Genomic DNA, 23,852 nt, shown 5'->3' on the forward strand with positions numbered 1-23,852 from the left:
TGGTGCATGGTCTGTGTGAGCTATTATGGATTAAATTTGTTCTGAAGGATCTTGGAACTGAATGTACAGGACCTATGAACTTGTTTTGTGATAACAAAGCTGCAATTCAAACAGCACAGAACCCTGTTCAACATGATCGCGCTAAGCATGTTGAAATTAATCGACACTTCATTAGAGAGTAGTTAGATCAAAGGATTATACATTTTCCATTTGTCAAGTCTGAAAGTCTGTTTGCGGATGTACTTAGTAAGGCTGTATCAGGGAAGGTCTTCCACACGATGATTGACAAGTTGGGCATGATAGACATATATGCACCGCCTTGAGGGGAGTGTTGACATGAGGGTTATTATGTAAATATGTATTTCTTGGAGTAGGGGTCAAGTATTGTCCTAATTCTGCTCTAACTTTACTTGTAGCCGAAGTTACTTGTGTGTATATATACCTTTGTTATGAGATGAATAATAATAATACGAATAATTTCCTCTGTACCTAAAATTCTACACAAACTTTATTATGTGCTCAATTAGGCATTTTTTTGCGATAATTAATTACGTAAAACTAAAGATAGTCTTTTTGGGAGGAACCAATAATTACCATAAACCTAACAAAGAGGTATAGTAATTTCTCTGGGCCCTACTCATGTTACTTTCTGTTTGAGGCATATAAAAATATCATAAATGAATAGGTATCTCTTCATACAAATGACATTAGATTCTCATTAAATTGTGTGTGGAAGCATCAAAGGCAAATATGCGTTGACGGTTGACGCCAGCCGCCAACAATGTTTGTCTCTATGATACACTTCTTAATTATTGGTTTTGGTACCCCACTCATGTGCTTTGTTTTGGCAAATGCGTATGTGCTTGCTAAATTCATTTTGTATCTCTTCTTAAAATGGTTCCCTTTTTTTGTTCTTTCATCTTCATGACAAGGACGCGAGGATGGCTTTATTTATGCCCGTCTCATATTAAAATTATAAAAAATTAATTTCTCTAACACAATGTTCTGTACTTCGATAGACGATGTTAAGGTTACAAAATTCCATTTTGACCTCACCAGCTCCTTCATTGAACACTTACCTAATCTACTTCTCTTTTTTTTTTTTTTTTTTTTCCTATTAAAAGTTTCTCATATATACCATCTGTTCTGCAACAGTCGATCGCATCATTTTAATTCCGAAGTATAGAGGAAATTAATGTCAAAATATTATACTGTTTCATCTGTTTCTTCCGTAAGCAAATTAGAAATGATATTGAACAATGTTGTTTGTGTCTTGAATTCTAATTTTGTCCCATTGTCTTTTGCAGGTCTGAAAAATCATTGTCCTTGTACGTTGAAGAATCCATTGTCCTGTAAGCTTGAGAAATACTTGGGAATCTATATCAAAGAATTGTAATTGGCAAGCTTTGTATTTTTCTTTCTCATTATAGTAGAAACTCTTTCTGCTTCTGCCTGAAGACGTAGTTTTATAGTACCTAATTAAATTCTTGTATCATTTCTTCTTCTCTATTTTGAAGCAAAGAAGGTGGCGTATACAAAGTTGGTAGAAAGCAAGGATGAGGTGGAGAAGTGGACAAATAGGGAATTGTATAAGATGGCGAAGAAAGAGGCAAAGTTAGGGGTTACGGCGGTGAAAATGATGACTTTTGAACGCCTGCATGCAGAACTCGAGGACAAAGGTGGGGATAAGAAGTTATACAGACTATCCAAGGAAAGGGAGAGAAGGGCGGGTGACCTGGATCAGGTGAAGTGCATCAAGGACGAAGACGACAGAATACTAGTGGAGCACTCGAAAGGTATAGAGATTTTGGGTATTGTAGAAGTATAAAGGTTGAGGAGGTTAAGAGTGCGGGTTGCAGGATGCACAAGGGGAGAGCAACAGGACTTGATGAGACCCCCGTGCAATTTTGGAAAAGTGCAGCTAGGTCAGGTTTGGATAGACTGACTGCATTGTTTAATGTCATTTTTAAGACGACGAGAATGCCCGAAGAATGGAGGTGGAGTACAATGATTCCTTTGTACAAGACCAAGGGTGACATCCAGAGTTGCAACAACTATAGGGCTATTAAGTTGCTAAGCCACACTATGAAAGTCTGGGAGAGCGTGGTAGAGATGAAGGTGAGGAGAGACGTGTCTATTTTCGAGATTTAATTATGGTTCATGCCTGGACGCTAGACTACAGAAGCCATTCATCTTGTACGGAGGGCGGTGGAGCAGTATAGAGAGAGGAAGAGGGACTTACATATGGTTTTCATTGACCTAAAAAGGCATACGATAAAGTTCCAAGAGAGGTTTTATGGAGACGTTTGGAGGCTAGAGGTGTACCTGTGGCATATACTAGGGCGATGAAGGACATATATGATGGGGTCAAGACCAGGGTACATACAGTGAGAGGAGACTCAGAGCACTTCCCAGTAGTGATGGGGTTGCACCAGGGATCAACTCTTAGCCCATTTTTATTTGCCTTGGTGATGGATGTACTGGCGTGGAAAATCCAAAAGGAGGTGCCATGATTTATGTTATTCGCAGATGACATAGTCTCGATCGATGAAACTCGCAATAGAGTGAATGCTAAGCTGGATGTTTGGAGACAGACTCTAGAGTCTAAAGGTTTCAGGTTGAGTAGGACCAAGACAGAATACTTGGAGTGCAAGTTCAGTAATACTAACGAGCATGAGGCAGGCGTGAAAGTGTGGCTTAATACTCAGGTTATTCAAAAGAAAGGAAGTTTCAAGTATCATGGGTCTATTATCCAAGGGAATTGAGAGATTGACGAAGATGTCACACATCGTATCGGTGGGGGGTGGATGAAATGAATACTCGCATCCGGAGTCTTGTGCGATAAGAAGGTGCCTCCAAAATTTAAAGGCAAGTTATACAGACTGGTGGTTAAACCAACTATGTTGTATGGGGCGGAGTGTTGGCCAATCAAGAACTCCTATGTTCAAAAGATGAAAGTTGCAAAAATATGGATGCTGCGATGGATGTGTGGGCATACTAGGAGAGATAAGATTAGGAATAAGGTGGGAGTGGCATTGGTGGAGGATAAGATGCGAGAAGCGAGGCTGAGATGGTTCAGACATGTACAGAGGAGATGTATAGATGCTTTAGTACGGAGGTGTAAGAGGTTGGATATGGACGGTTTCAGGAGAGGTAGAGGTAGGCCGAAGAAGTACTGAGGAGAGGTAATTAGACGGGATATGGCGCAGGTGCTGCTTACCGAGGGCATGACTTTAGATAGGAGGTTATGGACGACACAAATTAAGGTAGAAGGTTTTTTTTTAAACTAAATATGCCCGGATGGGCCTTTTATTTATTTAGAGAAAAGTAAATAGGTCCAACAAAGGAAATAAAAGCAAATGACCGGCCCAAAATTGGGACCAGCCTAAATAAATTACATTTGACCCCATTTCCAAATTGGGACTATCTGTGTATTGTTGCCCTATTTCCACGGTCTTTTATCTGAAGATTCCGCCGCTGTTCTCTGAAAATATTGGGGTAAAGATGCCCCCATCCTCTTCCTTCTCTTCGTAGCTGCTCATCTGGTAATTATGCCTTGTCGAATTCGTCCCATTTGTTCTTTTGTTGTGAGTTGTTCCTTTAAATGCATGTTGTTTGAATTCAAATTCTTGTAAACCACTTCTTTCTCTATTGAATTGTATGTACTGCTGTGTTGTTGATTTTCTCTGCACTTGAGGTTGGCCGGTGTTATTGTGGTCGTGTTCCTCACCACCAGCTGGCTCTGAGCTTCTTTCTCCTGTAAGTGACTCTGTAAGCTCCATATTTTCCACCTTTGATGTGTCTTGAAATTCTGTAATTGTTGTATATCTCCTTCTATCCATGACTTATATTCATGTAGATTTAATTTTGGCCCACTTGAATGAGTATCATAAGATACTAATACCACAAATAAGGCATCAATCAAATCCATTTGGTATAAGTCATGAATAAGAATTTGACTTTCTGTTCTTCTCCTGTGCTGCCACTGTTTTAACTGTATGAAACTTGTTTCAGCTTGTGTGTGTGATTTGTGTTGTGTGTTGTGAAATCTCTGGGAATATTGCTGTGACTTGTGACTGTCCTGACAATATATGTTATATGTCTCTTCAAATTTGTGTCTTCTGTTTGATATGAACCTGCAAAATAAAACACACTTTGTTAGTAAAAAACACCATGTTCTCCTCCCAAAGGATTTGAACATGGTGTTAAAATCTTTCTGCTGCTCCTTTTCTAGATCCAAATCACCATTTATCTGCATCTGTTCCCCCTATCTCTGTATCTTCACTCTCACATATGGAATCTGAGTTTTGTCACTGTTGAGGATCTTTCTACATGTTGAACTTAGGTCCTGGAAACCATGACATTCAACATTAGCTTCATCTAGTGCTTGATTAGCTATAGCATCTGCCAGCTTGTTTCCTTCTCTCAAGATATGACTAAATAGAATAGTCCTATTAACTTTTAGCTCCAAAATCTCCTCTATCCAACTTGCTATCCCCCAAGGAGGTTTCCACCCTTCCTGTAGAATCTTGTACACTATTTCACAATCAGTTTGGACTATAAAATTGTCCAGATTCTCATTTTTGCAATATCTCATGGCCTGCAGAATTGCCATAACCTCCGCATCAATATTAGTAGTTATTCCAATCTCTGTAGCATAAGCATATCTCAGATCATCTTCATTATTCCTCAAACAAAATCCATATGCAATCCTACCAGGGTTCCCCCTTGAGGCCCCATCTGTATTACATAAAAACCACCCTGTTGGAGGAAATTCCCACCTCACTTTTGTAATTTTCAGTCTTCCACACCCTACCTCTAGCATCTGAATCAAGTCTGGCCATTTGTGAGGTAGTTGACTGATAGAAGGATTCCTTGTCATTACTAGTCTCTGTATAGTGACATAGACTAAATAAATGACTTTTCCAGTTGATCTTTCCCTCCATGTTTTATTGTGTTCCTCCTTTTCCATAGATCCCACAAAATGATAGCTGGAACAGCTTGATAAATAAGCTTCCCTCTTCCTTTAACTGATGCAGTCCACCATTTCATAATTCTCTGCTGTAAAGTTAATCCTTCTATAGACAATCCTGCAAATGAAGAGAAGTAGGACCAAGTCCTATTAGCAGTGTAAGAGTTAGCAAACACATGTTGTATTGTTTCCTCCTCGGGGCTGGAACAACACCAACATCTGGATGCTATGTTATAATGCATTCTCTTCAAAACATCATCCAGAGGAATTTTATATTTCCAGCATCTCCACAAAAATAATGATATCTTGAAAGGCAAACCTTTAATCCATATATTCCTGTACATCTCAATAGGTTGTCCTCTCAATCTGATATATTCCCAAGCTGATTTGACTGTAAACTCACCTTTAGTGTCTAAAATCCACCATGCTCTGTCCATTTCTTTGTCCATCCTTGGGGGTCTGATGGTATCAACTATATGTTGAACTATGTCCCGAGGGAGTAAACTATCCAGCTTTGTCATGTTCCAATTCCCATTCTCCACTACATCTGATACATTTTGAATGCTTTCATCAAAACCTTCCACAATGAAATATAATGCACCTATTCTTGCCAGTTATCAAACCAAAACTGTGAATTCCCCATACCAAGCTGCCACCAGATCTGGTGTTCTATTAATTCTCTGGCTTGGATCATGTTTTTCCAAGTCTGAGACCCTTTTTTCCACTGAATAGATACAGGATTTTCTTTTCTACAATACTTGTTAGCCATGAAAGCACTCCATAAAGAAGGCTTAGTCCTGAAGTTCCACCACAACTTACAAAACAAGGCAATAGAAACACCATGTAGTGATCTGAAACCCATCCCTCCTTCCATTATAGGTAGACACAAAAGGTTCCAAGAAGCCCAATGTCTGCTTTTACCCTCTATTGTGTTACTCCATAAAAACTGTGCAAACATTTTATGCATTTGCCCGATAACACCTATAGGAGGGTTAACTGCAGATAATAGATGAATTGGCAAACTCTGCAAGACATGTTTAATCAAAATAGACCTTCCTCCAAAGGACAAAAGTTTCACTTTCCAGCTTTGTAGCCTATTCATAATCTTCATAAGAATCTGAGTGAAAAAATCCTTTCTTCTCCTACTATAATAAATAGGACATCCTAGATAGATGAAAGGGAAATCCTTCCTCACAGTACCTGTGACAATTTCAACAGTAATTCTCACATCCCCAGGCACATTTTTATGCATGTATACAACACTTTTATCCCTGTTAATCTTCTGTCCTGATGTGTTCTCATATTTCTTCAATACTTCCATGATAAGATGCAAAGAGAACACATCTGCTGATGAAAAAATTATCATATCATCAGCATATGATAAATGATTCACCTTAGGGCTCCACTTAGGCATTCCATAGCCTTTAAATTGAGGGATTAAGCTTAAGGCATTGAGATTCCTTGATAGAACTTCTGCAGTCAGAATAAATAAAGTAAGAGATAGAGGGTCTCCTTGCTTAACTCCCCTAGAAGACTGAAAGAAACGACATTGTTGTCCATTGACCACTACTGAATACCAGTTGCTACTGATCAGTCTGAAAATCATGTCTATCACCAACTCTGAAAAAACCAATCTTTCTTAGAACCTTCATTAGAAAATTCCATGAAACCCGATCATAAGCCTTTGCCATATCCAGTTTCATGACAACATTAGCAGATTTAGTTCTAAGCCTGATGTATGATACAATCTCTTGAGTAAGGAGAACATTCTCCACTATGCTTCTTCATTTTACAAAACCAGCCTGATTAAGAGAAACTATATCAGTCAAACTCCCTATCAATCTTTCATGAATTAGCCTTGAAAAAATTTTGTTACTAAAGTTACTCAAACTAATTGGTCTCATATCTGAAAAATTATTGACCAGATCTTTTTTAGGTAATAAGACCAAGTTAGTATGAGTAATGAATCTAGGTAACTCAGCTCCACAAAAGAATGCTATGACCATGTTGCAGATGTCTTCTTTGATAATCTCCCAGCAAGACTGATAAAAAATCCCAGTGAAACCATCTGGTCCTGAAGCACTTTCCCCATTAAGGCTAAAAACCACACTTTTAACTTCCTCTTCTGATGGGATCTCTCCCAAACAAGTATTTTGGTTTCCATAAATCATCTGAGGAACATGATCCAATATTTCAAAATCTGTTGGAGCTACATCCTTTGTGAATTGTGCTGAGAAAATTCTGATTGCCTCCTGAGAAATCTCCTCTTGATTTTCCAGCCAATTTCCCTCTTGATTCTGGATTCTTTTTAACTGTAACCTCTTCCTCCTACCTTTAACATATGCATGAAAAAAGGTAGTATTTCTATCTCCATCCTTAAACCAATTCATCCCTGCCTTCTGCTTCTAAAATTCTTCTTCTAAATGAAGATATCTGTTAAGATCACCCTGAACCTTATGAACCATTTCCCTATTAGTAGGGGTAGGTTGTACTTCAAACTGAATCTCATGCACCTTAATCACCTCTTCTAAAGTCTCAATCTCCTGGAAAATGTTCCCAAAGGTAACCTTGCTCCAATTTGCCAATGCATTTTTCACCTTCTTTAACTTGTGATGAAACAAATTGAATGGGTTTGCCATGAAGTCAGCCTGCCAATGTTGTCTTACAGTGTCAACAAAGGTTTCATGTTTTGCCCAGAAGTTAAGAAATTTGAAAGATCTTTTGAAACTTTCAACTTCTCCATTATAAGTGATTAGTAAAGGGGCATGGTCTGATCCTGATCTGATCAGATGAGTCACTTCCAGTCCAGTATACTTATTTTGCAGAGCTTGGTTACCCAAGCATCTATCCAACCTTTTAAAAATACAGTCATTTCCACTTTGCCCATTCCACCAAGTATATTTGCCTCCTTTAAAGCCCAAGTCAACTACAGAACAGTTATGAATACAAGCATTGAAATCATGTACTTCATTCACAGTTACTGGTAATCCACCATACTTTTCCTCTTCAGAAGTTATGACATTAAAGTCCCCACCAATCAACCATGGCCTTTGATTTGTTATAGCCTGATTTTCCAAAGCCTCTCATAAATCCATTCTCTCTGATTGATTGCATTTTGCATACACTGTTGAAATCAACATCTCCTCTATCTGTCCATGCACCTTTAATTTTAGTGTTAGTAGTTGGGGATGATCAACCACAGTTGTTACTTCAAACATCTCATCTACAAAGGCCTAAATCTTATTTGTACAATTCACAAAAGCATGTTGCAATCCAATTCTTCTTATGTACTCCTCTATTCTCTGAGCCTCTTGAAAAGGCTCTAGTAAACCAATAAAACCAAATTGATATTTTTGATGCAGCTTGATAAGCCTTGTATAAGATTCCATTGTATTCACAGACCTGATATTCCAAATTATAGCATTCATAAGGTTTCTGCATAGTTCTTCTAGTTTGAACACCACCAGTTGATAGTAAATTCTGCTTTTTCTTACCTCTCCCCATTGCTTTATCAATCTGCTTAGGAGAAAGGTCTCCAGCTCTGGCCACTGCTTGCATGTTTTGCTCAATTGAATATTCATCTAAATCCTGTTCCCCTATCAATCCTGATTTTATTTGATCATGCTGAGTGTTTATGACCTGCAATGCTGTGCCTATTTCCGTGTCATCCCTTGCATTATTTGAACTGTGACTTGGCATGTTTGGACTTGCCATTTTTGGAGTGGTATTCCCATTTAGTATGCTGGTTTCTGCTGCTTGTATAGGGGTATTATCGATCTGCACTTTATTCCCTATGTTTTTTGCTGAATATTGACTCTTTGTTGATGAATGTATTGGGTTGACTTGTATTTTATTCCCGTCTGAAAACTGATTCTCCATTGTCTCCTCACTGTTTGAAATATTCTTAATCACTTTCTCTACTGTGTGCTTTTGTTTGGGTGTACTACAAGTTGTACTGACTTCTTCTGCTTCCTCCAATATCTGAGTCTTTGTGTTGCTTCCACTTGGTGAATGTGCTGACTGATCATGCTTATGTGATTTTATACCTTGCTCTACACAGCCTTCAGTTTGTTGAATCTCTAATTGATCTTCATTATTTTTTGTGACAGGTTCCTCATCTTGCACTCCTTCCTCTTCATTTGTCAACAACTCAAAAGCATTTTGAGTTTGTATCATATTATTAGCTTCTTGTGAGTCTTCCTGTTCCTTTATTTCTCCTAACATGACACCACTGGAATCCTTAATGTATTTGTTCTTTCTCCTCTGCATCCATTCTTGCTTTGCCTGATTGTAACTTCTTGCTTTCCCCCCATAATTATTTATGTTTTTCTCTGGGAAATTCTCCTCTGTATTATCTTCCTTTTTGTTGTCTTGTCTCCATGACTCCCTGTATTGCTTTTCTAATTCTGGATGCAAAGCCCTGCACTCTATCTCAGAGTGACCTTGTAATTTACAATGCTTGCAATATTTAGGAAGAAAATCATATTTAATTGGAACCCATTTTTCCATAATCTTCCCTATATCTTCATCCCTTTCTGCAATGTGTATCCTATATGGATGTGCTTTCATTAAATCAATTTCCACTTTTACTTTTGCACAACTTGGCCTCGTCTTATTAGTAGTAGCAAGATCAACTACTAATGGTTTTCCAACTGCAGATGCTAAGGAGAAAACCGCCTCTCGCGCAAAGAAATTTGGTGGCAGTTCCGGGAAACTTATCCAGGCCAGAGCAACAGAAGTTTCTTCATTTGGTTTGAACCATGGGTTCCAAATCATCGGTCTCATTTGACAATATCTATTATTCATTGAAATGTAATAAGCAGGGGTAGAAAGTATTTTGATGTAATCTTCCAATAATGAAAATCTCATCAAAATGTGTCTATCTTCAGTAAGGCCACTTTCACACTTACCTTTAATTCCACATTGTTCAGGAATAACAGTTCTAAGGGACCTTATGCTAATGATGTCATATGAAAATTTCCCAGTACTGCATATTGCAAAATTTCTTTCATAATCAGATGTTTTATTTCTCTTGAATTCCATTCCAAATACGGTTTTCCATCAATGTATGTAACTGGTTTTATAGGAATTGTTGGTAGGGGTGTAGTTGCTCCTAGATTTGGTTGCAATAAATTGGCATATGAAGTAGGTAGATTTGCAGGGTTTAAATTGTCGGTAAATGTTGTATTAGGGTTTGAATTGGTAGGCAAATTGGAAGTACTTGGATTATTTGGATCTATGGTGGGTGGAGCAACCCCAAGTGGAGGCTGTCCACCGGCTATGGTGGCCATGGTGGGTGGCGGCTAGTATGAGATTTAGGTCAATAGGTCAGAGTTGATGAGAGAGAAGAGAGCTTGTTTGTATTTTGTAGTTGATAATTCTCTTAAGGTAGAAGGTTAGTACTTAGTTAAGTGTGGACCTTACTTACCCTCTCATTTTATAGTCATAGTATTATTCTTGTAGTTTCTTATCCATAAATTTCTGCTATTTGTGCTATTTGTTGCTTCTGTATTTCAACTATCATATTGATTCATGGCAGTTACGGCTCCTTTTTAGATGATGTTATCATGCTTTTTTTAGTATCTTGCCATTGCCTGTTTACACTAGTTCGATTTGCTTGTCCTTGTGCCGAGGGTATACCGGAAACAACCTTTCTACCTCCCAAGGTAGGTGTAAGCTCTGTGTACACTCTACCCACTTCAAAACCCACTTTGTGGGTTTTCACTTGGTATGTTGTTGTTGTTGTATTTCTTCTTCTCTATTTCTTTGATTGTGTGTGATTTTGTGCTAATAGACCCGTGATTTTCCGCAACAATTTATATCGAAATTGTGGTTTCACTTTTCTGCACATAATATTGGGTTAGGATGTATTCATCAACTTCAACGAAGTACAAAGTGGAGAACTTAGATGGGTGTCTAGTTTCAGTTTATGAAAGACTATAATGAGATCATCCCTAGCGTTACGAGGAAGGTGGAAGGCGGCAATTAAGGAGAACTTTCCTGAAGAGATGAAAGAATCAGAAAAGGCAGACACAAAAAAGATGGCTTTGAGTGTGATTTTCATGAGCGTTACAGATAGTGTTCTTCGTGAGATTGCTGCAGAAACTTTTACAGCAAAGACATGGAAGAAGATGAATATCTTTATTGTAGGAAATCACTGACAAATTATTTTTACCTACAAAAAAGGTTATAAATTTTTTGTATGAACAACGGTACACCAAGCTAAACTCACATTATAGTTGATTGTTCACTTTCCACAGTTAGTCTTCCAGATTGTTCTCTTTCTTCTTCGTATTGGTCATATCTCAGAACTCAAGAATCATATCCATCAATGGAGGTTGGAGAATAGATCAAGGTTCATATTCAATTCTCGACAAGTCTATAAACATAACTGGAGAAACTTTATTCAGCAGATGGATAAGATGGCAAATTTTGTTAGAACCCGCCAATGCTATTTTACGGGAAATGTGTTTTAATCGATTCACAAGTAGCAAGTAAAAAAAAAAAAAAAATTGTTTCGCGATACAAAAAAGTAATTACTACTATTGCTTACTTACTTTTTCCCATAGTTTGTCACAACTTTTTCCTACTAGCGCAAATTGTGTGTTCGATGAATATATGTGGCTTTTACGACTTTATGCGAAACTACTCGAAAGGGATAGTTTACATAATTACATATTTTTTTTTTTGTTGATGTTGAGCTGCTGATTGAGTAGATGTGATCGAAATATATAATGCCTTAATTGGTGATGGAGAAGGTGATAGTAGTGGCGGTTGCTTTGGTGGTGGTTGAGAAGCTAATAGGGGTGGAGCTAGTGGTTGCCTTTGTGACTAGTCAGGTGGTGATGGCTTACATAGGGATGGTGGTGGTGGAGAGATAATTTTGCGGGGAGGGGGGATTTCGAGAAGATGACAAGGGAGGAGGAACGGGAGTTTACATGTTATTATAATTTGTAAATTATAATTCATAGAGATGATGCGTTAAAACTGACCTCAACTTTCATTTTCACACTTAATTAAGTCTAGTATTTATTGAACTCTTCAATTCTAATAAATACGTACCTGTTGAACACCTCACATAATAAGTTTAAATAAATTCAGGCGTGTGAATTGCTGCACGGTGACATGAAAAATTGACGAATCAAAAGAAGCTACATGTCTTTTAAATATTTTTAAAAAACCTTTGTAAAAAATACAAATGAAAATGATTATACAAGTAAAGAATTTTTCTTCCATGGCCTCCAACTTTTGTCGTAGTTGATCGTCCCTCTGTCGTATCCTTTCAATCTCCTCCGCCCCACTGACTATTTTAAAATGCCCTCCCCTGAGTCATTGTCTCCCAGACCCCCGCCTGCTTCCTAGGGCCTTTCGCTATTTCTTTCTCCGACCTCCCACCCCTGTAATTGGCATGGCTTCTCCTTTCACTTAATGTTCCAGTGCAAGCCATGTCAACAATCAGAACGATTATCAAAGCCTAAATACTTTTAATAGGTATTTCTCTTGTGATAACCCTTGTCACCTCGTTTTCGCTTAACCACCACCGTCTCTGTTGCTTCAAGAGACCTACTCTATCTTCAGCCTCGCTGCCTCTATCTCCTCCCGGCCTTAGCTTAATAAGAGACCACCGTCTCCAATAAAACTGTATTCTAATAGAAGTGAATAAAATATGGTATAGATGACCTCCAATTGATGCAACAATTGCGAACTGATCGGAGTTCTTTTAATTGAGTATTTGCTTTCATGTATCCTAATAAATCGTTCTTTTTCCATTCACAACCTAAACATCTTCTAAATCTAGCCTAAGGCTTAGATTGTACTTTTCTGCTGTGTTTCTGGTTTTATTCTAGATTATTCTGAAGCTAATTTTTGCTAGCTTGATGTTGAAGAATCTCTTTTGGATATATAACTCTGGTTTGTGGGATTATATTGGATGAGGGAGTGATGAATATTATGGTTATTTTTGTGTAGTCTGTCGAAAAGATGGTTTTCGAGTAGTCTGTCCAAACGATCGTGGGGAGGTAGTGACGACAGAGAGGAGACGAAGGAGAATGAAAGAAAACATATATTTAAGTATTCATGTGCTTAACTTTGGGTGAAAGTCATTCATTATGTCACATCAGCATGAGGTGTTTAATAGACACTTTTGTTAGGGCTGGAGTGTTCAATAGGTACTGATTATAGTAGAGGTATCATTATGAAAATCGAAGCCAACTTGAAGGAGTTGTAGTAGTGTTTATAAGAGTTTTCATACTCCCTCGTTCATGTTTACTTATCCTGTATTGATTTGGCACACTCTTTAAGAAGTCGTAAATAGAATTACAATTTTACTATGTCATCTCTAATTATTATTAAGTCATCTAATAATAGAAATCAATCGAACATATTTTAAAAGTTGTGAAGTCACTAATAATTTCTTGAAATTTCCAACTCAATAATTAATAACAAGAATAAAATAGAAATAAAGTGATAATTTATCTCTTAATTTCCTAAATTGGATAAATAAAAATAGCAATTATTTTTAATATACAGAACAAATAAAGGAAGCGTTAACAAAAGAACCCGAAGGCACATTCTAAAGAAACCACGTTGCATGCAATAAGCGGCAACAAAACTAACAACCACAACATTGATGAGAAATTGCCTGAATCGAAAATTTTGGTGGCAATGAATAAGCTTTTGCTTTATAAGCGTGGACACGTGGTGCATAAATATACATCGGATCTCTATAACGGCACCCACATATAACACCTCTCTATAACGGCATCCGCATATAACAACACAAATTTTTTCGAAACCGATTTTTTATGTTATATTTTACTTCTCTATAACAGCATTTCACCTATAACAGCAACAACCAATTGTATAACAGTACGCTTTTTGTAAAATTACCCCTATATAACAACTATCTTCTTTTTTTAGTAATATAATAATTAACCATCTTTATAAAAATATAATATCTATAATTATCAATAATAAATGTAGAGATTTTGACCAAATATTTGATCATTTAATACACTATTTATAACAAAAAAAATATCATATGAAGATATATATTTTCATCATTAAATGATTTTTCTTCGTTATATAAAGTGTGATTAAGCTTAGAATTTGACAACTAAAAATGAAAATTAGATTTTATGCATCTTTTTTGTCTATAACAGCGAAATATTATTTAAATGTTAATGCTGTTATAGATGTATAACAGTCATTCTCTATACAGCTGAAAAATTTCGGACCCAACAATGCTGTTATAGAGAAATTTGATTGTTGTTGCCATTAGTAACGGTTTCCAATAAAATTACATACCTATTTGGCCTATTGACCAACATTCAAGGTGAAGCATATGTTGCGTGTTTGTTTGAGTAATACTAATGAACAAATGCGTATTTAGCATATAACCACTTTTAACTGAATTCAACATATTCAATTATAACTTGAGATTGATTCTATAAATTCTTACTGATTATATATTTTTTCATGTAACCTCAACTCATATAATCATCATATCAAATAAAAATAAAAATGACTAACAAATTAAATAATAATAATAATAATAATAATAATAATAATAATAATAATAATAATAATAATAATAATAATAATAATAAAAAGTTCTCAATATTTTTATTGGCATGTAAAAATTAATGATAAGGTCAAATTACTTTTCGAAAATTAAAGCAATTGCTCAAAATTAATGTCCAAATAAGACTAAAACCTTCTCCTAACTAGTTGATATCATATATATAGAGAGATTGTTTCTTTCGTTGTGCCTATTTTTAGCTAAGTTTGAATTAATTATATGAAATTGTAGGCTCGTCAAGACAATTTCCCTCCATGTGATTTTAGGTATACCTTATCTCTTTTATTTAACATCTTCACTAACTATAGTTTCACACCTACGTATGGGTGCATCTGTAGGTCGAAGAAGGGCATTACAAAACCATCTCAAGTGACCTCTTTCATTTTATCATCAGTGCATGGTATTTGCACCTTGCGAAGAATGTGGCCATTTTTTATTTTATTTATCTAATCTTATCTGACCGCACTTAATCTTAGCAGTTGCACCTTTGCAACACTCAATTACTTGTGAATATGTTGGACTTTAAGACACCACATTCACTATCATATAATATTGTCAGCCCCATAATTGTTCTATAAAATTTATATTTCACTTATATGCATCCTTCTATCACATATATAGCATCTCCATAGCATTTCTTCATTTCAACCATCTTGTTTTAATTCTATGATTAACGTTTTGATCTATCATTCCATTCTCTTCAAACACGAGTCTAGATATCTAAATTGTTTGCTTGTTTGCACTGCATGCAATGGTGTCTAGTTTCACCTAAACTTCACTCTTCTCATATTTGGCTAAACTATTGCAGTGCATGTATCCAATCTTACTTGAGTTACTTTTAATTATCCTAGAACCCTCACTCTATAGAGTACTTCTCCTTAGTTCATGTTTCTAATTTACAGTTCCAATACTGGTTTCGTCAATTAACACAATATTGTGGACGAATACATACACCATAAAACCTCACATTGTATTGTGCCAGTTAGCTCATGCATAATGAGGGTATATAAGTACGGGCCTTATGCCGATCGTAGACCACTATTACGAGAATTTCCTTAACTAGTATCTCTAACTATTGTTCCATACTAGTGACGATTCATTTACATCTTTTAGTGCTATTTATATATTTAGTATGAATTTATTTCTTCTCACCACTACAATACCTTTTGTCATACTCTATCATATACTTTCTCCAGGTCATGAACATCATGTCTAAATCTTTATTCCTTCGCAATGAATTTCTATCAATCTTCTTAGAAAAAATATACTCTTCATTATAGATTTTCGGGACATAAATCCAAACTTGTTCTCTTATACTCTTGTTGTATTCCTAAGTTTACATTTTATCACTCTTTTTCAGAATTTCATCATATGACTCATGAATTTAATACCAATATTTTAAACTTTAATAAATATTAAATCCTAATTAAGCCTATAGATGAAAAAGTGTAATAGGTTTATAGCATTAAGAAAATAAAGATTGAATCCATTAAATTTAAATTTCGAATTAGCCTTTGCCATGGTTGTTTCAACTATAAGAATAGTTAGGATTTTCGTCTAACTTTTGATCCATCATTCTACATAAGTAGTTAGTAATTTGGAGTCACACACACACATATATATATACAACAACAACAACAACAACCCAGTGAAATCCCACATCTTGGGTCTGGGGAGGGTATAATGTACGCAGACCTTACTCCTACCAAGGTAGGATGGCTGTTTCCGAGAGACCCTCGGCTACACACATATATATATATATATATATAAGATTATTTTGTATCAACGTTTCTTCGATGAGAAATTTAAGCACAACTCTGGAATGATATTCTTCAATGAGTCATTATAAAAATTAAATCCAATATATAATAGAGAGAGCCGAACTTTATGTATGTTAATAAATCTACTAAATGTCTAGTTGTGAACCTATTTGTTATTGTAGTATTAACTTGAGGTCGCTATAAGAACTCATGAAATTAAATATTCTTGAATCTGTCTTTGATATTAGATTAGCATCTATTATAATTTGAAGAACTTGAGATATCACATATACTTATCAAAATATCGCATTTAATTTGTTCATCTCTCAAAAAATTCTTGGTAGATATGCGATTCATTTGTGTTAGTTTGTTGGTATATCAATGATACGTTCATCTTAAGCAATGATATGAATATCTAAACAGAAATGATCAATGAGGTTTCTATTTCTATTTTTGAAAGGGAAGATCTTTTAGGTATATCAAGATTAAAAGAAATAGTGAGAGTTACAATCCTCATCATTTACGTTATGATGTATATATATATATATATATATATATATATATATATATATATATATATATATTTATTTATTTATTTATTTCTTTTACTTTCCCCTGAAGAGTTCGCTCGAACCCATAATTTTCGAATTGGAGGTGGAGGGTGCTTACCATCTGAACAACCCCCACTTGTCTTATGATATTTTCTCAATTCATCTACTACAAAATTTCTATAGGGAGTAGCATTTTTTCAATGTAATTTCCTATAGTTGCATAGTAACAAATCTACCACAAACATATTTTTTGACATGACCATTAACAGCGACAACAAGAGTACCTAAAGAAATATATAGCAGGAATATCATCATCTATAAGGAAGTATTACGTGAGATACGTTTCATTACATACTTGTATCTCACAAAAATAAAACAAGTAAAAAGAAGTCACATGTATCGAATTAAATTCGAATTCTTCATCTTTGTACGCTAATTATTCTAATAAGAATTTTTTTATAGGTTTCGACGATATTCAATTTTTATAGATTCGTCAAATCGATCATTCACAGATTTTACTGTATTCTTTTATATATAATTAGTTACTCAACTCTATTTGATATTATTTTAAAATAACATACACAAAATAACTAGCATATACGTACAACACACATATCAAAAAATTAATGTCATGTGGGTGGGTGTGCGTTTAAAAATAAAAATATGTATAAATAAAATTAAATATACATTTCAAATAAATATGTTAATTCAGAATTCACATCGTATACATTTTTAATCCGTATGAAACTTTGATTAAACAGGTTTTAGAAAACATTTGTTCATATTGAAAGTAGTAGCAGATAGATTATAGTAGTCCCTCGGTTCCAATTTATGTGAGAGTGTTTGACTTGACACAAAATTTAGAAAGAAAGAAAGACTTTTAAAACTAGTGGTCTAAAATGAGTCATAGATATTTGTGTGGTTATAAATAATTTCATTAAAGGTAAAATGAGTATTTTACAATTAAATTATTACTAAATATAGAAAGGTGTCAATTCTTTTTCAGACTGATTAAAAAAAAAGAATTTCATATAAATTAGAACGGAGGGAATAACTAAAGATAAAAATTTATACTCCCTTCCTTCCAATTTATGTGACACCATTTGATTTGACACAAAATTTTAAAAAGAAAAAAAAGACTTTTGAAATTTATAGCCTAAAACTAGGGGTGTACATGGACCGGGTTGGTTCGAATTTTTTAAACACCAAACCAAACCAATTGCTTCGGGTTTTTAAATCTATACACCAAACCAAACTAATAAAATTCGGGTTTTCTTGGGTTATTCGATTTTTTTCGAGTTTTTTTCCGGAATAGTCTTGATACAAAACATATAACTTTTACGTCAAATATTTCTTTAGTCCTAGTAAGATACAACTATATAATTAAGGTGTTTCATAAACACAAAATGTGAGAAGAGAGATGACATTGTATTAAAATATTCAACAAAAGATAATAAAATCGGTTAAAATAAATATTGCTAATTAATAAGCCATAAAGAAAATGACCATAATCTAAAAATACTAAGTCATGCTAAAATAAGTACGGCTAATAAGTATTAATTACATGACAAGAAAAAAAACTTAAGTTATGTATTTTCACTCTCTGAACTAATTATGCAAAACTAAAGAATAGATATCCAACATTATTGTCATTCCTAGTGGTAAATTGAATTTATTTTGTTAGTATTAGTGTTGAGTTAGTTTTTGTTATACCCCGTACATTTATACGACAAATTATCCGCAAGCAAATCGACTCAAGTTAAAGGAGGAATTATTTTCGGACATGAAATAAGAGCTTTTAATTTTCAACTTTGATTATCACAAAAATTGATTAATTAAAGTTAGACAAGTAAATTAGTGGGACATGTGTCAATGTTAAGGGTTACTTATATAAGGCATAAGATGACTTATATTCCTCCATTATTCACAAAACTCATCCATCAAAGTAGAGTTAGTGAGAGAAGCTCTCAAGTTTAGAGAGAGAGAAGTTCCCGACGCACTATTCACGGCGGCGCACTGTTCACGCGTACTGTTCACGCCGCCACTGTTCACGGGCGGCGCACTGTTCACGGCCAGCCCATTTTTGCCCCCTTCTACACAATTAATTGGAGAGATTTGAAGCTCAAGAGGAGGAAAAAGATGGAGCTCATGGTAGCCATGACTTTCTTGAAGACATTTCATGGTGAAAAATTAGAGCTTGTCTCTAAGGTAAGATTTAATTCTTTTCTACATGTTTTGGAGGTAGTTTAGACTTGTATAGCTTGGTAGATGTGTGTTGAATTCAAACGGGTTATGTATGTTGATGTTAAATTATAAATTGAGCCGTGTAAGGGGGGTGTTTTGAGTAAGAATGAGGAATTGATTTTAGTAGCATTATGTAGGAATTAAATGGTTAAATTTAAAGTTGTGTTATTTTATGGACATATTGCTATCCTTGCTAAATTGAAAGGATTGAGGGTATGATTATGTTCATATGATTATTGTTGTTGTTATCATGGGTTATGTGATGAGAATGAAGGAAATTAATGGTTAGAAACTTTATAGAGGTCGTGTGGGTGTGTGAAGAGGAGTGTGGCCGTGAGCCATAGTAATGAAAGAGAATGGTGAATTAAAATTTATTTAGCTTGTTAGAGGTGTCGTTGTGACATTGATGACGTAGATAAAGGGTTAACGAGTTGAGTTGGTGTTGAAATTGGTTGTATGTTGTTATGAGAAATTAAGTGATTTTTATATAATTTTTATGCAATTATGAAAGTAAGATGCTAAATGTGAACTATGGTTGTTATTAATGAATTTGGAAGAAAACAATGCGATTTGGTAGTTTCGTTGCAATTGTAGAAGTTTCGAATGGAATATGGAAATGGGCGGAATGGTTCGAATCCTTGGATATTGTTTAAAATGTTATTGAAATATGTTTGGGTAATCTTGAGTTAGTTGATGAATATGGAAAAAAAAAATGTTGATATTAGTTGGATGGTGTGAAGTTAGAATGGAAGAGTTACATTATGTGGAAAGGAAGGGAAAAATTTTAGATTGTTGGAAATGTTGTATGAATTGCTTAGAATGTCTTTAAGTATTGTTGGTATGGATTCGGGTTAGTATTTAAATATATATAAGCATCGATGTTGGCTTGAAGGTAAGTCGTCGAATTGAATTTATGAAAGTTGTTGAATGATGTAAAAGAGAGTTACTATTATTATTTTGCCTTTAGAATTGGTTATCAATGTTACTAGGTTGGTTATTGTGGTTGTTGTTGTTGATTTTGAGCGAGATAAATTCTCGGGATGGCTTATTTACAGGGGAAGTGCTGCCGAATTTTCTGTAGAATTTAATGATTAGTTTGGAATGAATGACTTAAGTGCCCTTAGCTAATGATTGGATATTCGTTGGCATATTTGTAGACCTTGGGGAGCCCGAGGCGTAGATTGGGATTTACTTTAGATTGGCTATCTTGGAGTGCGTACGAGGTATGTAAAGCATCCTCCTTTCTTTTTGGCATGTCTTAGTTTTACATAGGCTAGATTAAAGCCTTAAGGAAATTCCAAATCCGAAATCCGAGCATGATATGATATATATATATATATATATTCCTTGGCACTCTTATGTATGATTTGATGAAATATGAACCATTATGTTTTTGAAAGAAGTGATTTCCAAACTTTGTACAAAAAGGTTTCACTTTAATGAATTTCGTAATTTTTGAATGCATATCTTTCGCATAAAGGCTCGGATTGTTCCAACATTTTCATAAGAGTTTGCATTATGTATAATGAGTATGTTTTCCATAAGCGGGCCCGACTTGGATAAATACCCGTCCGTGGGTCCCGCGACGTTCCTTTATGTAATTCGGGAACTTTTGAAAGAATTCGTTATGACTATTATTTCGATTTTTCAAGTATGATCAGTTTACTTATGTTTGAGTTCATGATAATGATTTTATGCATATGACTACTCACGACTCTACTCGTGCGTTCTGTTATATCTTTCGCCGGTTCCCGGGCCGGTTCTGTTATCGTGCGCATTTTGATATACTCCGGAGTTATGCTGTGTTATGGTTCTCCGAGCTACTCGCTAATGAGGGTCGGGTTCCACATATATTTGGTGTTATGCTGTGTATGGCGTTATGTTGTGATGTGATATGTGACGGGGATACGGAGATTTAAAACTTTCTGGTGTTATGCTGTGTTATGGCGCCATCGACGGGAGGGCGACCATATTCTTCTGTACCCTATGCATGACTTACATGTTTGAAACTAAACATTTTGATATGATTGGATTTGTACTTATGTTCGGCACTTCTGCTTCGTTTATGTCTCAGGTTTGTTTTCTGTATATTCTGCTTTGCATACTCAGTACATATTTCGTACTGACCCCCTTTCTTCGGGGGGCTGCGTTTCATGCCCGCAGGTACAGACGCACAGTTTGGTGATCTACCCACTTAGGACACCCTCTTCTGCTGTTTGGAGTGCTCTTCTCATTTCAGAGCACACATTTTGATATATATATTCGTTCGCTATGTATATATGTATTTGTTCAGGGGCACGGCGGGGCCCTGTCCCGCCATATGATTCGGTTTGTCTGTTTAGAGGTCTGTAGATGTATTTGTGGGTGTGTGTGCCTACTTCTGTACGGATGTGTTTGCATGACTCTATTCGTTATGGCAGCCTTGTCGGCTCGCACATGTATATGTTGTTCTGTTGGCCCTGTGTGGCCTTTGTTGGTATTTGCTGTGTACAGGGTTATTTTGGATAGTCCGAAAAACAAAGGAAACTCTGCCAAAATTTTCTTTGAAAATCTCATAAATATGAAACACCGCCTTGTCGGCTTCTGTTATATGCCTGGATGGGTTTGATATAATCTGAGGCAGTGTTTGATATTTGTGTTGGTATAAGTTATCTGTTTGCCACTCGGATTTGTGATTGTGTTCGGGTGCCCAATTCGGGCACTAGTCACGGCCCACGGGGTTGGGTCGTGACAGTTTTGGTTTGGACTTTATATGAGTTACTAACATTCATAGGATATAAAACTTATTAACATTCAAAATTCTAAGTTCAAGCTTGAATAATATGATAATAGATAAAAAAATTATGAATTTTTTTGAGAAATATTTATAAAATACATTACAAATAAATATTTTTATGTATAGAATATTTTAAAATTGAATACATGTAATGTCGGGTTGGTTTGATTCGGTTTGACTTTTTTTTTTTAGCTAAAACCAAACCAAACCAATTATGGTCGGTTTTTTTTTTTCCAACACCAAATCAAGTCAAACCAAACCACTAGTCGGGTTTTTTCTCGGTTTGTCGGTTTGGTGCGGTTTGTCGGTTTACTTTGTACACTCCTACCTAAAACAAACCTTTGATTTTGTGTAGCTATAGATCATTTCATTATGAGTAAAAGGAGAATTTTAAAATTAAGCTATTTATTATTAGAAGAAATATGACATTTCTTTTTACTAGACTAAAACGGAAAGAACGTTATATAAATTTGTTACGTCTTTTTAAAAGTTAATTATCATATTTAAACAACTCATGTCATAACGTTTCTTGGGGAAGTGGCTTCGCGGGTTGATCAAGTCTTGAAACCCTAAATTGTTTTTAACATAGGCGGCAAACAGCAAAACAATATTTTCCTGTATACCAAAATTACCCCTAATCTAAAAAGGGAAAAAAATAAACTGATGGCGCTATTTTTAATTATAACAGTCTAAATTTTGGCGGGTGATGTTGGATTGCCCAAATTTGTAACCAAGGGTATTCCCGTCATTTCGCACTTCCTCGCGCCTAGGGTTTTCATAAGCCCCTTTATAAACCCCACATTTTTATATCACATGATCATCAGCCACAAAAACACAAGTCTATTTTCACTACTGTCGGTTCTTTGGCGGAGTCTCTCTTGCTTTCTTGTTATACATGTCGGTTTTCTCAACCCCTTTTATTTCTACTCCTTTTTCATTCTGTTCTGTTTTTTTTTTTTAAGCTTTTTTTCTAGTTCAATCAAGTGTGATCAGCTGATTTTTTGGTTCTTGTTCTGATCATTGAAGTTGAGGTGATCAAGATTGTTGTGTTGAATGTTCTTTTACTTGGGTTTCTCTCAGATTGTCTAGTTGATTGATCAAAGTGATGGATCTAAGTGATAAGGTAAGTGATCAAGATCCACCACTTGTACCAATTAACTTTCATCATTACTTTTTTTATGTACCCCATGTCTGATTTTGATTGATTGATTTTTTTTTTAAATTTTTACAGGGATCAGGATCTGAAGATATGAGTAGCCAAACAGCAACACCAGAAAGAGTTGTTTCATCAGAAAACCAAATGAAAACTTGTGTTGATTGTGGTACCAACAAGACCCCTCTTTGGCGTGGTGGCCCTGCTGGTCCTAAGGTAAATAAAAACGTCTTGATCAATTATTATTTTATTCCAAAGATTTTTTTGAGGAATTTAATGATGTTTTTTATGCAGTCACTGTGTAATGCTTGTGGGATAAGGAGCAGGAAGAAGAGAAGAGCACTTCTTGGATTGAACAAAGAAGACAAGAAGCCTACCAAGAAATCATCAAAAGTTATTGGTAACAATGAAAACAAGAACCAGAGCAGTAACAGTTGTTCAAGCAGCAGTGGTGATAGTACCAGCAGCAGTAATGGTGGTTCTTTGTTGAAAAAGAAGTCTTTGCCTTTACAAAGACCAAGATCAAATTCAACTCACAGGAGGAATAATAATAAGCTTGGTGAAGTAGAACAAGCTGCTTTTTTGTTGATGTCTCTCTCTTGTGGCCCTGTTTATGCTTAAAACAAAGAATTTACTGTTGTAATAGAGGCTGTGATGGTTGTACCTTTTTTGGTTGGTGAGTGATGCGTGGGTAGGTGTATGAGTAGAGTGATATAAAAATAGAGGGCTTAATAAAGTTGTGAGCTCTCCTTGGGATGTAGGGTTGAACATGGTCTTTATCCTTTTAAATTAATTAAATTTATTTTAGTTTAATGA

At 35.4% G+C, this 23,852-nt stretch overlaps 2 protein-coding genes and 1 long non-coding RNA gene across 4 annotated transcripts; all 3 read left to right on the plus strand.

Moving 5' to 3' along the window:
- The first annotated feature begins 1,594 nt into the window (after positions 1-1,594).
- LOC132628681 (uncharacterized) lies at positions 1,595-2,765 on the plus strand. Its single transcript, XM_060344446.1, has 3 exons — positions 1,595-1,796; positions 1,922-2,118; positions 2,595-2,765. Exons 1-3 carry the CDS (start codon positions 1,595-1,597, stop codon positions 2,763-2,765), a joined length of 570 nt encoding a protein of 189 aa, XP_060200429.1.
- A 728-nt stretch (positions 2,766-3,493) lies between these two features.
- Positions 3,494-9,900, plus strand: LOC132621072 (uncharacterized). The gene is made up of 3 exons (XR_009575407.1): positions 3,494-3,759; positions 9,082-9,162; positions 9,631-9,900. It is a non-coding gene; the product is annotated as an uncharacterized LOC132621072 (long non-coding RNA).
- A 12,741-nt stretch (positions 9,901-22,641) lies between these two features.
- LOC132626655 (GATA transcription factor 16-like) lies at positions 22,642-23,852 on the plus strand. 2 transcript variants are annotated; one of them, XM_060341601.1, is made up of 4 exons: positions 22,642-22,780; positions 22,910-23,006; positions 23,115-23,252; positions 23,331-23,852. In XM_060341601.1, exons 2-4 carry the CDS (start codon positions 22,989-22,991, stop codon positions 23,655-23,657), a joined length of 483 nt encoding a protein of 160 aa, XP_060197584.1. In that variant the 5' UTR covers positions 22,642-22,780; positions 22,910-22,988; the 3' UTR covers positions 23,658-23,852. The 2 variants fall into 2 exon arrangements, with proteins under 2 accessions (XP_060197584.1, XP_060197585.1); XM_060341602.1 differs by having other exon boundaries at positions 22,680-22,780; positions 22,964-23,006.

Source organism: Lycium barbarum, chromosome 2 (assembly GCF_019175385.1).
Source record: "Lycium barbarum isolate Lr01 chromosome 2, ASM1917538v2, whole genome shotgun sequence".
NCBI lineage: Eukaryota > Viridiplantae > Streptophyta > Magnoliopsida > Solanales > Solanaceae > Lycium > Lycium barbarum.